A 16,169-nucleotide genomic window follows, 5' to 3' on the forward strand; every position below is an offset into this window, starting at 1 on the left:
CATTTAGTACTTGCACAGAACACTACTGTTTACATTTAGTACTTGCACAGAACACTACTGTTTACATCTTTTACTTGCACAGAACACTACTGTTTACATCTGTTACTGCACAGAACACTACTGTTTACATTTAGTACTTGCACAGAACACTACTGTTTACATCTTTTACTTGCACAGAACACTACTGTTTACATCTTTTACTTGCACAGAACACTACTGTTTACATCTTTTACTTGCACAGAACACTACTGTTTACATTTAATACTTGCACAGAACACTACTGTTTACATTTGTTACTTGCACAGAACACTACTGTTTACATTTAGTACTTGCACAGAACACTACTGTCTACATTTAATACTTGCACAGAACACTACTGTTTACATCTGTTACTTGCACAGAACACGACTGTTTACATTTAGTACTTGCACAGAACACTAATGTTTACATCTGTTACTGCACAGAACACTACTGTTTACATTTAGTTCTTGCACAGAACACTACTGTTTATATTTAATACTTGCACAGAACACTACTGTTTACATTTAGTACTTGCACAGAACACTACTGTTTACATCTTTTACTTGCACAGAACACTACTGTTTACATATGTTACTTGCACAGAACACTACTGTTTACATTTAGTACTTGCACAGAACACTACTGTTTACATTTAATACTTGCACAGAACACTACTGTTTACATCTTTTACTTGCACAGAACACTACTGTTTACATCTGTTACTTGCACAGAACACTACTGTTTACATTTAGTACTTGCACAGAACACTACTGTTTACATCTGTTACTTGCACAGAACACTACTGTTTACATTTAGTACTTGCACAGAACACTACTGTTTACATCTTTTACTTGCACAGAACACTACTGTTTACATTTAGTACTTGCACAGAACACTACTGTTCACATCTTTTACTTGCATACAACACTACTGTTTACATCTGTTACTTGCACAGAACACTACTGTTTACATTTAGTACTTGCACAGAACACTACTGTTTACATCTGTTACTTGCACAGAACACTACTGTTTACATTTAGTACTTGCACAGAACACTACTGTTTACATCTATTACTTGCACAGAACACTACTGTTTACATTTAGTACTTGCACAGAACACTACTGTTTACATCTGTTACTTGCACAGAACACTACTGTTTACATCTGTTACTTGCACAGAACACTACTGTTTACATTTAATACTTGCACAGAACACTACTGTTTACATTTAATACTTGCACAGAACACTACTGTTTACATCTTTTACTTGCACAGAACACTACTGTTTACATCTTTTACTTGCACAGAACACTACTGTTTACATCTTTTACTTGCACAGAACACTACTGTTTACATTTAATACTTGCACAGAACACTACTGTTTACATTTAATACTTGCACAGAACACTACTGTTTACATCTTTTACTTGCACAGAACACTACTGTTTACATCTGTTACTTGCACAGAACACTACTGTTTACATTTAGTACTTGCACAGAACACTACTGTTTACATCTGTTACTTGCACAGAACACTACTGTTTACATTTAGTACTTGCACAGAACACTACTGTTTCCATTTAATACTTGCACAGAACACTACTGTTTCCATTTAATACTTGCACAGAACACTACTGTTTACATTTAGTACTTGCACAGAACACTACTGTTTACATCTGTTACTTGCACAGAACACTACTGTTTACATTTAGTACTTGCACAGAACACTACTGTTTACATCTGTTACTGCACAGAACACTACTGTTTACATCTGTTACTTGCACAGAACACTACTGTTTACATTTAGTACTTGCACAGAACACTACTGTTTACATCTGTTACTGCACAGAACACTACTGTTTACATTTAGTACTTGCACAGAACACTACTGTTTACATCTGTTACTTGCACAGAACACTACTGTTTACATTTAGTACTTGCACAGAACACTACTGTTTACATCTTTTACTTGCACAGAACACTACTGTTTACATCTGTTACTGCACAGAACACTACTGTTTACATTTAGTACTTGCACAGAACACTACTGTTTACATCTGTTACTGCACAGAACACTACTGTTTCCATTTAATACTTGCACAGAACACTACTGTTTACATTTAGTACTTGCACAGAACACTACTGTTTACATCTGTTACTTGCACAGAACACTACTGTTTACATTTAGTACTTGCACAGAACACTACTGTTTACATCTGTTACTGCACAGAACACTACTGTTTACATCTGTTACTTGCACAGAACACTACTGTTTACATTTAGTACTTGCACAGAACACTACTGTTTACATCTGTTACTGCACAGAACACTACTGTTTACATTTAGTACTTGCACAGAACACTACTGTTTACATCTTTTACTTGCACAGAACACTACTGTTTACATTTAGTACTTGCACAGAACACTACTGTTTACATCTTTTACTTGCACAGAACACTACTGTTTACATCTGTTACTGCACAGAACACTACTGTTTACATTTAGTACTTGCACAGAACACTACTGTTTACATCTGTTACTTGCACAGAACACTACTGTTTACATTTAGTACTTGCACAGAACACTACTGTTTACATTTAGTACTTGCACAGAACACTACTGTTTACATCTTTTACTGCACAGAACACTACTGTTTACATTTAGTACTTGCAACATGCACTTTATGAAACGCTGGTCTGCATACTTGCACATACACACATGTAACTAATTTTTTTCAACTTTACACATAATCTATATTTTTTACTAATATTTTACAATGTTTTAAGTGTTATTCTTATATTTTCTATTTTTTCTTTTTTATATTGTAAGATTAGATTTAGTGAATGGAGGAACAGCAAAGTAAGAATTTCACTGTACAGTATAACTGCCTGTTTCTGCTGTGCATATGACAATAAAACTCGAATCTTGAATCGTAGATTTTCCTTGAGGTCTTTGTATAACATTTATGATTTTATGACTAAAAACAGTCCTAATTCATTTTCACATGGCCATTTTCCAAACTCTTTTTATCCGATAGAATTAAACACATTGGACTTTGGACTGATTTATGTAAAAGACCACTGTTCTGAAAAAAAGGTTTGTTTCCAACGGAAGTTGACAAAATTATTTAACGCTATAGAGAAAATGAGACTCCTACCCACCATGGTAGACCTGGTAGACCCCCAAAACAATCAGACAAACAGCACTTAAAGCTTTCATTTTTGAGAGAGAGGAGAAAATCAAGCTCCACTGTTGCTTCCGATCTGAAAAAAATCCACAGGCGTGTCTGTCCATCCTTCCACAGTGAGACGACAACAGCACTATAAGGCTAAAAGATGTGGAGCTGTCATGAAGCTGCTACTGAGAAAAGACATTAGGCAAAAAAGAAAAAAGAAGCTGCTGCTATTCTCAAAACAATGGACTGACCACCCCAGAGCCCAGATCTCAATATAACTGTTTGGGATTGTGAGACCAACCAACTTCTAAGACTGAACTTTGGAGGTGTGGGAAAAATATCCCTGCAGATTTCTTTGGAAAACTCAAAGCAAGCGTCCTGAAAAGAATGTAAGCTGCAATAAAGGCATATTTAATATAATAATAAATGACAACAACAGAGGACGGGACTCCACAGACAAAATACCAACATAATCATGTATCCAAAAGGGTAAACACACTCCTGTGATTAACGACATGAGCAGCAAAAGAGAGTGAAGCCTTCAGATCCTCCAAGTTGATAATGATAGTATGCGACGTGCTAAATGCTGTGTGGGTCATTTGAGGCTGAAACTGTAATAAGGCGATATAAAATAATGCAGAGATCGTAAGAATATATGAGCTTTCAGAATGGTCCTTCAAGGAACACAAATTTATTACAGCACCATTAACCTCTTAGTGTTTAGAGCATTCACTGAAAAAATGTTATTTGAACCAGTGCTGAAGTATTTCCTCATTTATAGTATAATGTTCTAAGTATAAGACTCACTTAACTATTCAAAGTACTATGTACAATCACCTTAGACATAAATACTATAGAAACACTGATGAATTTAGCAAGCATCTTCCAAACTAATTCCACATTTTGGCCCAATCCCATTTCCCCCCTAGCCCCCACCGCTTAGCCCTTAGGCCTCCGTTTAGGGCTAGTGTGTCCTAACTGTTGTTGAGATAGAGGAGTAGGGTGAAATGTTATGGAGGTTTTTCAGAGGCACATTCCAAATGGAGTGTTGTGAAAAAAAAAGAAAAACTTTTCTCTGTTAAAAAATTATGATAACCATTGTATTGTTTTTAATGTTTCAATGTATTTTGCTTGTTTTCTTCACAACAAGCACAATAAACCGCTAATAGTACGCTAATGTCTCGGTTGCTAGCTAGCTAACTTTCCCCTTCCACCTTAAATAACCCGGCAGGCTTGACGCCTGAAGCACCAGAACGTAACTGCTGCACCATTTAAGGTGGAACGGGAAAATTCGAACAAGAAGCTGGTAAATAGCTGACTTCAGCTTCGTATCACCAAAGAATTAGTGGTGGGTGATAATAAATAATAGTCTTAAACCCCCTCTTTGAAGGCAGTGAGGTTGCTGAACTTTACCCTCCTCTGCTATCACTGCAGACTGGTAGGGTCGCCTACAGAGCAGCGCTACTAGCCTGTTGGCGGTGTTTTTTGTTTATTTTTTATTGAGGGTTGTCTCATTTCGTAGGGCAGGATTTCAACCACTGTAACTCACTTCCAAGGGGTTAGGGTGATGCTTGAAAACAAGGGATAGGGGTAAAAAGAAGAAATGGGATTGGGCCGTAATGTTTAATGCCTAAACAATTACATGAGGAAGTAAATGCTATATCTCACAGCCTTTAACGGTGATTCTCTGTATACTGAATGTCTTAGAAGCTTGGTATCGTCTGAGCAGGTGAATGATTTACTGCTTTTAAACCACCATACTCACATTCACCCAGCTCTCTGAAAAAAGGAAAGCTGTTTGAAAATGCATGCTTTTTTAAAAGCACTGAATGAAGCTGATCTCAATCAAGCCCAGATATTAAGCCTTTACAGTAATCGTTTGGTCACATCCTCTCATGTGGCTAATATGACCCACAGTCATAGAAACAGCTATGATTGATATGACTGTACATTTCCATTATTATGTTTTAATGTAAAAGGGTTCTATTCAAAAGCCTGAAGGTCCTCCTGCCCCTCCGTTCCCCTCTTTTATACCCTTATGGCATGTTTGACCTTGTGCTTCGAGGCCTCATCGTATACATTTCCAAGATGGAGTTACATATTCAGCACCTCATAGTAATGCCCTAAACTACCACATGCATCGGCTATGGCATCATCTAAAAGCTCCAGGCAGTTCAGCTTGTTTTATGGTTGAACTCTGGGAAGTTCTGACCTCTAGATTTCTAGGCCTTCACTGGAAAGTTCTTTTTTTGTCATCAGTATTTCACTGGACTTTGTTGATCAGCCAATATATGCTCTCAAACAAAGATTGCTAAGTGGTTCATGGCTTGTGTTGGTGGACTGTTCCTCATTTGGTATAGAGCAGGGGTGTCAAACTCATTTTCACAGAGGGCCACATCAGCATAACGGTTGCCCACAAAGGGCCAGATGTAACTGTAAGACAGTATAAGTACTCCTTAATGTTAAAGAACTCTGAATTTATTTACTTATTCAACTTATATTTGCATAGATGTAAAAATATGTTTACTTGTTGCTCTGTTAACATAAATCCTGTTCATCTGTCAGATTAAGAAACTCATATTACTCCATCAAATCAACAATCAAACTATCCAAGTGAATAAAGAAAAATATCATCAAACACAAGCTATGACATTAACTAACTCACAACTTTGTCACAGTTGAAAGGGGCAGAATAACAATACAACCAACAGCTGTGAGCTGCTAAGAACATGTGTAACAGATGTGGCATTTTCCAAAAACAAGTGGCTGCACACGTCCTTGCAGAGGTCATACATACACTTCATGACAGATGGTTTGATTACAGTAAACATTTGTCTGCAAAAACACATAAACCTGTGTAAACACTAAATACACTGCTACACATATGAAGTAGGATATTTCTTCAGCTACACTAATGTAAGCTTTCACAGCTGCGTCGTTTTGGGCCGTAGCTCTCGTGAACATATTCTGCTGCGATCGCAGTTTGCCTTTTAATTCTTGTACAATTTGTTGCTTTTCTTGAAGGCTAACTTTGGCATACTTAGCTCCGTGTTTGGTACCAAGGTGCCGATGTAAATTGTACTCCTTGACAACTGCCTCATAACACAAAAGACATACCGGTTTTTCTCCTTGAAGCACAAACGTGTATTCGCCTTCCCATCTCTCTTGAAACGTCTTCCATCGGCATCAACTTTTCCTTTCCTGGACATTTTGGGATCAATACTTGTAGCTATTTCTTAATTCCACTTGTTGACAAAAATCACATCGAAGAGTACACACTGTAATCTAGTGGCTTAATGCCGTCGCTTCACGGGTACCATAATCGGCATGAATTGTGGGAAATGTAGTTTAAGGTCAGTGCACGCTTTAGAATTAGTGGCGGAATAATTAATAATTAAGTCTAAAAGCGTGCACTGACCATAAACTCCATTTCCCACAATTCATGCGATTATGTTACCCGTGAAGCGACGGCATTAAGCCACTAGATTGCAGTCAATCAGATCTTTTAAGCTCTTGCGGGCCACATCAAATGACACGGCGGGCCTTGAGTTTGACACACGTGGTACAGAGCCTTTACTTCACGTAGAGGTTCTTCAAACTTTAAAAAGCTTCTTTACACTCACACATCTCATTTACAAAATGGTATATGGGGTCTGGTAGAAAAGTGAAGGGCGTGAACCTGAATGGAGGAAAATAACTGAAACACATACAATCTGTTCGATTCAACATTGTAGAAAACGCTGCATAACCATCTTTGGGATTCATACAGGTTCTACAAAGCTCTACAAAAGTCTAACAACAGAGGGTACTTTAAAACGGCTACTTGGGATGATGTGAACCTAAAACACAGCGTGTAAATTACAACTGGTGTGTATAACATCAACTTTCTACGAAAATATACTGTAATATATTACTTTTTCTCGACCTACATGTCTCAGTGTTTCAGAGGGTCACAACTGGTACAATTTTACATAGCTTGGCCTTGTTATTTAAAAGAATGCTTCTGCAAAAAGTCTAGTTTACACATTTCTCTACTTATCCCAAATGTAGCTGATAAATCGAGACATATTTGGTGTCAATATTTTGCTTCTTTGATTTTAAACTGGAAACATAAAGCTAACACTGCTAACAAACACTAAAAGTCAATAGTCACCCAAATGTTTATTTCATTTTCATGGTTCACAGTAAGTCGTACTGTGTCCTAAACCACACTGACAAGCCTGTGCGACATTGAGAGATGGATGAAGACCTGGATGAGGTTTGAACAGGTCCAGAAGGTTTGTCTGTGTATTTACAGGAACGATTTGGGTGACTACTGACTTCTAATGTATGTTTCCAGTGCTAAACTAAAGAAGCACAACTTCTTTGACTACACTGTAGCCAAATGACTACATTGCCAAACTATTCTTTGAAGGCAGCAGATGGTTTAAGATGGACAACATCCATAAAATAAATGAACTGCAGGTATTGAAAAAGAACTAGAGACTAGAAAAAGTCATTAGAACTTGCTTTTGGGCAAATTCAGGGGCCAAATTCAGTGTAAATCACCTCTAATCCATGAGCTGATATATGGAATGCATCAACACCCTACTATAAAACATGCTAACGTAGACAGTTTCATATAATTACCTAGATAACCTAGCAAGCGGTACTTATTTCTTAAAGAAAGTTCGCTTGCTAATCAGTTTCCCCCCATCAAAACTTCCACTGCAATTCACTTGTGTTTACATGGTAGCTGGGACCCCTAAAATCGCCCTTGCAAGACCCTTTTCGGAAAGAAAGTGTATGAGGGCGGGGCAAGACGACAACATTCTCATGCTGAGAGAAGGACAGATCGACATGTGCCAGGAGGCGCAAAACGTCAAGAAAAGTGTGAGGAGCTGCTGGAGCCACATAAAAAGGACAGCGCTGACCCCGAGCGAATGCTGACAAGAAGGTTTGATATCTTACCCAGGGACCCCTTTGATCTTGCTGACTTCCACTGTGGCGATAGAGTGCTTGGCGCCCGACTGCACCTCCCACTCTACTTTCCACTGGTTGCTCTTTGACTTTGTGTTGAGCAGATTCACCCCCTTCTTGGCTTTCACCCTGAAACGGAGAGGAAGTCAGTATCAGTTAAGTCTGAGAATACAGGGTTAAATCAGACATTTCTTGGAGGAATGAATAGACACATGCAGACAGCCTGCAGTCATGACCCACTTCACTTTCTACAATGACATGGAACGTCAAGGATAAAAACAGCTGAAATACTGACTTCACTGTAAGCAAGAGCACTTCTGATGGATATTCAGGCCTTTCTGCTTTTGCATAACCATGTCATCCTTTCTGACAGCTAGTAATATATATTTATATAAAATTATATGTATGTATATATATATATATATATATATATACACACACACACACACACACACACACACACACAGATACAGCCCAACCTCATATCATGAGATGCTAGTCAACAAACACTTCTACATCATGACTTATACATAAAAACAAAAGTGGAATCTAATTTTATTTTATTTTATAAACATATTTTATAACCAGTATATGATCAATATCTGTTTGTCAATAATATCCGATAATACTTGCAAAAATAAGGCTGATAATGTAGTGATGATTAATGTTTTTGGATGCCGGGATTTGAACTTGGGATCTCTCGATTAATGAGCTAAAAACTGAGAAAAACAGAAGATAATTAACAGAAAACAAAAGCAAATAATTCTGGGTAGCTCCACCCCTAAGGGCTATTATTTTTATTAATATATATGCGAGTTCCTGCTGTTTATTTGAGCTTCAGAAGAGTGTTGATAACTGACAAGCATATCACGTTGATGAAGCACTGCTGGAGTATAAAGTTAACCTCTAAAACATAAATATAACATTGTGTTAGCTGATGTTATCAGGTATTAGAACTTTTAGTTACTTAAACTGGTACAGGCCTCAAAAAGCTCATGTCATCTTCATTTCAGCTTCAATACAATATTAAAAACAAAGGTGGCGGATGAAATGCTTTTAATTTACACCTACACATCAGATTGCAGGACAAACTAGCAACCTTTCCTACAAACGTGCAGTTGTAAGGAAATGATCCACAATAACACACAGAGACTTGCCGGTTAGCCCAACATCTCTGGTTTCACTCCAAGACCTGAGAAGTAGCAACACTTTCAAAACAAAACGGATTTTAATCCCGGCTTCACAGGGTTAAGACAAGCTGCATTTGTCCTCGATAGAAAAGAAGATTAATGAATAAAGGTCGCCACATTACAAAGTAATGTTAGATTTGCAAGAAAGTGGATTAGACCATGTTATATAACTGCACAGCAATCGGAAAGATTGTGTGTAACAGATGTGTTAATGTTTCAGAGAGAGGGACATCCTTAACACATATAGGTTGCTAAACAGTTCTTGGTCTGAATGTAGAGTTCGATTAGAACAGAACCTTTGAATCATGCTCTGTACAATCTGACAGTACTGTTGTAAAGACAGGACAAAAACCTGTGCACATACAAACAATTCAAATATGTACGTTAAGGTTAAAACACCCTCTGCTGAGAACACACTGCTGCACGTTTTAATACACAATTACTGTTTTTTGCTGAATTTAACACACATAAAACATGATCTGTGCCAAAAAATACAGCACATTGAATGCTGCGTTTCATTTTTTCCCCAATAGGTTAAACTCAGAAAATAAACAGAAATTGTGCACAACAATTTGCAGAAAAAAGCTACTTTCAAGTGTGTTCTCTGTACAGCAGGGGTGTCCAATCTTATCCACAAAGGGCCGGTGTGGCTGCAGGTTTTCATTCCAGCAAAGCAGCAGCTCACATGACCAGCAGTGTGAAGACCTTTAAACAAGTGGAATCAGGTGTGCTCCAGGTCGCTTTGAGTGAAGTCCTGCAGCCACACTGGTCCTTTGTGGATAAGATTGGACACCCCTGCTGTAGAGGATGTGTTAACTTATTTTCACTTAGAAAATCAATAAAACGCATCATTTGTCTGGGAGTGTTTTGGCCTTCAACAGTATATTTGTGAGCTCCGGCTGTTGTGGGTTTACCGTCTTTCTCAGCGATGCTAAGTGAACACTAATGCTAATACTGAATTTCACAGAATGAACAGGACACTTTTTCTCTACATGCTAAAGCTGCTAACAATGAATAGTTTAGTAGTAATTAATAATTGTTAAGAATAATAGTAGTAAAGTAATAATTTAGAAGTTAGTAGTCAACCATTAGCATGATATCATGTGTCATGCTGAGCAGTCACTATTCACTTCCATTCACTGTTAGCGATATTAGCACTACTGACTGAACCATTCTTTAAACGAATCATTGAAAACAAAACGGACAATCCCTTGGAAGGTGTTTTAGGTAACCAAATGGACAATCCATTGGATGGCTCTTCAAGGAACCAAATGGACAATTCATTGGATGGTTCTTTAGGGTGCCAAATGGACAATCACTTGGAAGGTTCTTTAGGGAAGTAAACAGACAATCTACTGAAAGGCTCTTTAGGGAACCAAACAGACAATCCACTGGATGGTTCTTTTAGGGTACCAAACAGACAATCCCTTGGAAGGTTCTTTAGGGAACCAAATAGACAATTCATTGGATGGTTCTTTAGGGTACCAAATGGACAATCCATTGGAAGGTTCTTTAAGGAACTCAACTGAGAATCCATTGAAAGATTCTTTTTGGGAACCAAACAGACACTCCCTTGGAAGGTTCTTTAGGGAACCAAACAGACAATCCACTCAAAGGTTCCTTAGCGAACAAAAAAGTGGTTCTATGGCAAACAACCCTTAAGAGAACCTTTCTTTTTAAGAATGCATGTATCGAGTTTGTGGCATTCTAGTAGAGCCAAGAATGAACTGTGTCATGGAGCAGATTAGCCAGTGAATATGAGGTCTTGTATTATAAAGTTAAAGCGCTGCTGGAATGGACCGAGAGAGACAGAGCAGTCCAGACATGAACAGATACCAATATAAACACACAGAAAGTGAAAAGGCTTTGCCTGTGATGATATACACAGTGGTCCTCCCCCACACACACAAAATAAAACCCTGTCCCAGCTTTTCTGCCGTGATAAAATAAAAAAAAAACACACGCATAGGAAAAGCCACGCAAACTGCTTCAGTGAAGACACTACAATTACTTATTCATGTCACAGACGCTTTCTGCCAAGGCAGGCCTTTATTAAGGGCCGCAGCGGAGAGACTGACTACTAAACAGGAACAGCTCTTCTACAGCTCGCCCAAAACCTTCAGGGCCCAATTTACCAAAGAACCACGCACAAGGGCTCAGGGATGACGCAGAACAATTGCTATACAAAGCACACATGCGTCCACTTTAACCTCGAGCCTACATGGGCAATATGTTCTAAACTGTTACGAAATATTTTGCGATTTTATATAATTAATCGGGTGCAGTGCAATTACAGTCTGTCAATCTGCAGAAGATGTTCGCAATATCCAAATCAGCTCTTTTCAAAGAACCTCCAGAAATCAAAAAGCACTCAGAGCTGAGACACTTGCTAAACTGCTGTAGGCTATATATGGATATATGTAAATGATTGTTTTTATGACATCACAGAAACACCTAGAAAGAGAAAGTTGGCTTGAGAAAGCCAGCTAATGCTTTAAAAGTAAAAAGCAGTTACAGCGCACCTGCTGACTGTAATTGAGCTTATGAAATAATTCCAGGTAGCTGCTATGGTGTTGCTATGAGGTTGCTATGGTGTTCCAGCTTATTGTTAGGGTGCTGCTTGGTGGATGTCCTGGGTTTGCTAAGGTGTTGGTAGGCTGTTGTTATGGTATCCCAGGTGGTTACTAAGGTTTCAGTGGGATACTTGTATGATGGGCACATAATAGGAGCGTCTAAAAACAACTGTCTACAGAGTGTATACTGGCTGTCAATGAATAAGATTCTAAGATGATGTAAGTGGAGTGAACTCAGAATTTCCCCCTTTCATTCCTATGGGGAAAAACATTGGGCCTCATTCACCACTTTCTTCCTAAGTTTGTTCTTAAATATGTTTGTGAAAAAGGTCCTAATAAAAAGTCGACATCAGATTCACGACGTGTTCCCGAAAGCACAGAACTGTTTAATGTAGATTCTGTTCTTAGCTGTGAACAAACCCCAAAGAAGAAAACACTGGTGAGTGTCAGAATCTCTGTGAAAACTGCATAAGTGGGTTTTTTTAAGAAGCAATTTCTTCTTAAGAACAACAGATCTATGAGGCCCATTGCACAGACACTGTAATTCAAATTAGGTCAAAAAGCATTAGCAACCTATTTGAAAATAGGCTCTATGATCCTTCAAAGTTCTGTGGTTTTAGCTTGAAAGCTGTGGGAGGAGTGGCACTGCATATTTGTGACTGTAAAATAATAATAAGAAAAAAAACAAACAACAGTAAATTGGCTTTTTCAAGCCAACTTAATGAATTGAAAACAGGCTGTTTGTGCAGCTTAGTTTCCATCTGAGGGCTGTATGAACTGGGAAGACACTTTAACAATGTTTACAAACTTCAAACTCATTTACTAAATTTGGTTTTCCAGAAAATGGGCCCTTTAATGCACTGTAAAAGAAAGCAATACCAAACAGCCTCGCCTACATTTTCTCTCTTGTAGCTGAGCTGGCTTTCTGTCATGTGTTTGTGCTTAGAATATGGAAATATACACCTGCATTCGAGAGGCATTTGCTAACCCAAGACGTTGTTAAAGATTAAAGGACGGCGCTCGCCGGACGAGAAGCGCTGCGCTGTGTGGCGCAGCAGACAGAACAAAGCGCAGCTACAGCACAAGGGGTGTGAAAACTCAAAGACTTGGTAAGACTGATCCTGGATCAGGACAGGAAGGGTGACGTTCACCAGCTGTGATGCTCTGAGGCAGGTGGTTAACACCTTTAAAGAGGTGTTTGATTACAGGGGCGCTTGGCTGTGGCTGACATGCTGAACCAGGCATGCACTTTTTCTCTTCACTTTTTTCACCTGCAGATCACTGACAAGCTATCAGGGTGATCAGCTCAGGCTCTCTGATAACGGTCTGGCTTATCAGCGTGAGTAAACAGCTCTGAGATCTCCCAGCAGTGCTGAGTTGTAACATTGTGGGAAGGGGGGGAACAGGAGAGAGAGAGAGAGAGAGAGAGAGAGAGAGAGAGAGGGAGGAAGAGAGAGAGAGAGAGAGAGAGAGAGAGAGAGAGAGAGAGAGGAAGAGAGAGAGAGAGAGAGAGAGAGAGAGGAAGAGAGAGGGAGGAAGAGAGAGAGAGAGAGAGCGAGCGAGAGAGAGAGAGGGCGATTAGGTGCCGATCAGATATCAGTCTAGGCATCTACAGCTGCTGGTGTTTCTTGTGCGGTGGAATTTTTGTGTTCTCAATGGAAAAAAAAAAAGACATTTAAAGGACAATTCCACCAATTTCTGCATAATCCCAAAACCAATATTTTAACTGCCATCTAGAACCTTTACATAAGGTGGGGGTTCTTCACACTTGCACATCTCACTGACAAAAATGCTTCTTTAAAAGGACCACCCGTTGAGTTTCTTCAGAGGGGCAAACGTTTCCGGGAAGCTTTAGTTTTAAAGTGGAAAACAAAATGCAAAACTGTAAAATATTATTTGGTTCCAGCCGCTTTTATGTAAAATGTACAGTTAGTTGCGAACAGTGTTCTGTGATGTGTAGCTGTCAATGTGTTTGATGTAGCCTAGCGCTTCTACAAGTACAGTCATATGCAAAAGTTTTGGCACCCCTAGTCAAATGACCTAGTCTAAGTGAAGGGAAGTTCACACATCCTCTACAGTGAACACACATATTTAAATACACAATCACAGCTTCTATTTGCCGAATTTAACATATTGGAAAAAAGTCAAACACGAAATAATGACTGCAAAAAGGTTATAGTACATTTTATATTTTAGGCCTTATTTTCCCCAATATACATATATAAGAATATATATAAGAAACTGGGCACTGAAATGTGCGGAACAACGTCCTGTGTTCTCTGTAGAGGGCATGTCATTTCAACAAAGCATGTGATGTGCCCCAGATGTTTAAACTTTTGCATATAGCTGTGGCTACTTAGTGAAGATGAAAGATTAATCTGAATTATTTTAACTAAAATAATAAACTCTTGTATTACATCAAAACAACCACATAAGCACCCATCTGAACCTGTGATTGGACATGAGGCTCATAGCACACAGTAAACAACTCTGTGATTGGCTATGAGGCTCATTTGCATGTTATGATATAGGTGCTGCTAAAGCTTGTACCTCGATAACAATAAAAAGAATGTAAACAACATATTGTGCAGTCATATTAGCAGCTCTACTGGACCTCTATTGACCACGTCAGAAGGTCGACTGAACTCTCAGACATGTATTGAGAGAGCAATCTTTCTGCCGGATTAGCCTCAAACAGGCTTTCAAAGTCCTATTCCCGTTCCTTTGGAACTGCTTCTTCCAGCTGCACCTACCTGATAAAAAAAAAAAAAAAAAAACAACTCACAGACCCTCCGCTTTGAGGAGTGGACCATGACCAACAGCGGCCGCTCCAGCCACCCATTTTAACCAGACCTACCAAGATGCCCTTATCTCACCTCTTCGGGCCTCTACCAAGCAGCAGTGGTCACAGTCCATTCACCAGTTGTGGAAATGTTAAATATCAGAGGGGCGCAGGCCAGCGCTTCAGCAGCTATCAGTGAGCTATCTTAAAAGATGATGCTAGCTTTGAAGGTAGACATCTTCTAATGTCCCTACATGAAAATATGCCAGGGATGTTCAGGTGGGCAGTTTAATGGAGTGCTAAGGATCACAGTACAGGCGTAGGGTGGTCCAGTGTGGGGTTGCTAAGTAACAGAAAGGATGAGGAAATGAGAAAAAAAAAAAAAAAAAATCAACCTCAGAGATGATGCATACTTACTTTATATGTCTGGCTCCTGTCACTACCACTGTGAGCTATTCTGACTCTGCAACGACTCTCAAATCAAACAGATCTGAATGACTTAAAGGGGAATGCCACCGAATTTTCTAAATTTCTGCATAATTCAGTCGTTAAGCTGCAAACAAAGTCTGCAGCTTAACGTACAGAGTCATAAGTGTTCACAGTGGCGGTGACAGAAACCAGACGTCTGACGGGATTAATGTCTAAAAACTCCCTCACAGAAAATTATTATTACAAATGCCTGAAACAACATATTTAGTTTTGAGAGCTACATACAGGCTGAAGTAGGTAAAATACTGCATCATTAACACTGAATTTAAACTCAAAAGACACATGATCTTACAGGATGTTAAATAAATTGCCTATATTTGCATGGTGGACATCATGATCCCTGGTTCCCATCACCACCAATCACTTACGTACAGTCAGTGTAGAGAAGGTTCTCTACAATGAACCATTCCACATCAAAACACGGAATGATTTCGTTTACATTTCGATGACTGAATTAGTAGCAATTCTGAAAAAAACAGCGGAATTTCCCTTTAATTCGATCTTTAATGGTGAGATTGTACAAAAATTTTTTTACAAAAATCGGTGACATTCTCCTTCAGACACCGTGCTGTCATTTAAATGAACAAGCATATGGTGGGCACTGCTGGACCCTCACATAGCACACACAGGAAAATACAACCCAGCTCTGACACAGCCTACAAATAACCAACCACGTCGTATCTCGTCTTCCTCGCTCTCCCATTCTCTCTACCCTCCCCCCTTTCCAAAACAGCTGCCTCAGCACTTCGCTAGTTCGCTAGTATCGCGGCTCACGGCCTGCGAACTCTGCACACCAATTAAAAAAAAAAAGGATAGGCCTCTCCTCTCTCTGGTCCGATCCTAGACCGGTCAGCTGCAATTACTGTTAGGCCCGAGCTGTGGGCACCACTGATCTGGAATCAGTGGGGGCTAACCGGAGCCAGACGCTGCGGTGGGAAAAGTTAGCGATGATGGATAACTCTGGCCTTCACCCGCCATCC

General features: G+C 39.2%; 1 protein-coding gene across 3 annotated transcripts in view; it reads right to left on the reverse strand.

Annotated features, from left to right (window-relative positions):
* tmem132e (transmembrane protein 132E) overlaps positions 1-16,169 on the reverse strand; it is a 412,424-nt gene that overhangs the window by 78,262 nt on the left and 317,993 nt on the right. For all 3 annotated transcript variants that reach the window (XM_017699485.2, XM_017699490.2, XM_017699475.2), the window contains exon 3: positions 8,147-8,284. In XM_017699485.2, the coding sequence (XP_017554974.1) occupies positions 8,147-8,284 (138 nt within the window). The remainder of the gene's footprint in view (positions 1-8,146; positions 8,285-16,169) is intronic.

The sequence above is a fragment of the Pygocentrus nattereri genome, chromosome 23, assembly GCF_015220715.1.
Source record: "Pygocentrus nattereri isolate fPygNat1 chromosome 23, fPygNat1.pri, whole genome shotgun sequence".
In the NCBI taxonomy this organism is placed as follows: domain Eukaryota; kingdom Metazoa; phylum Chordata; class Actinopteri; order Characiformes; family Serrasalmidae; genus Pygocentrus; species Pygocentrus nattereri.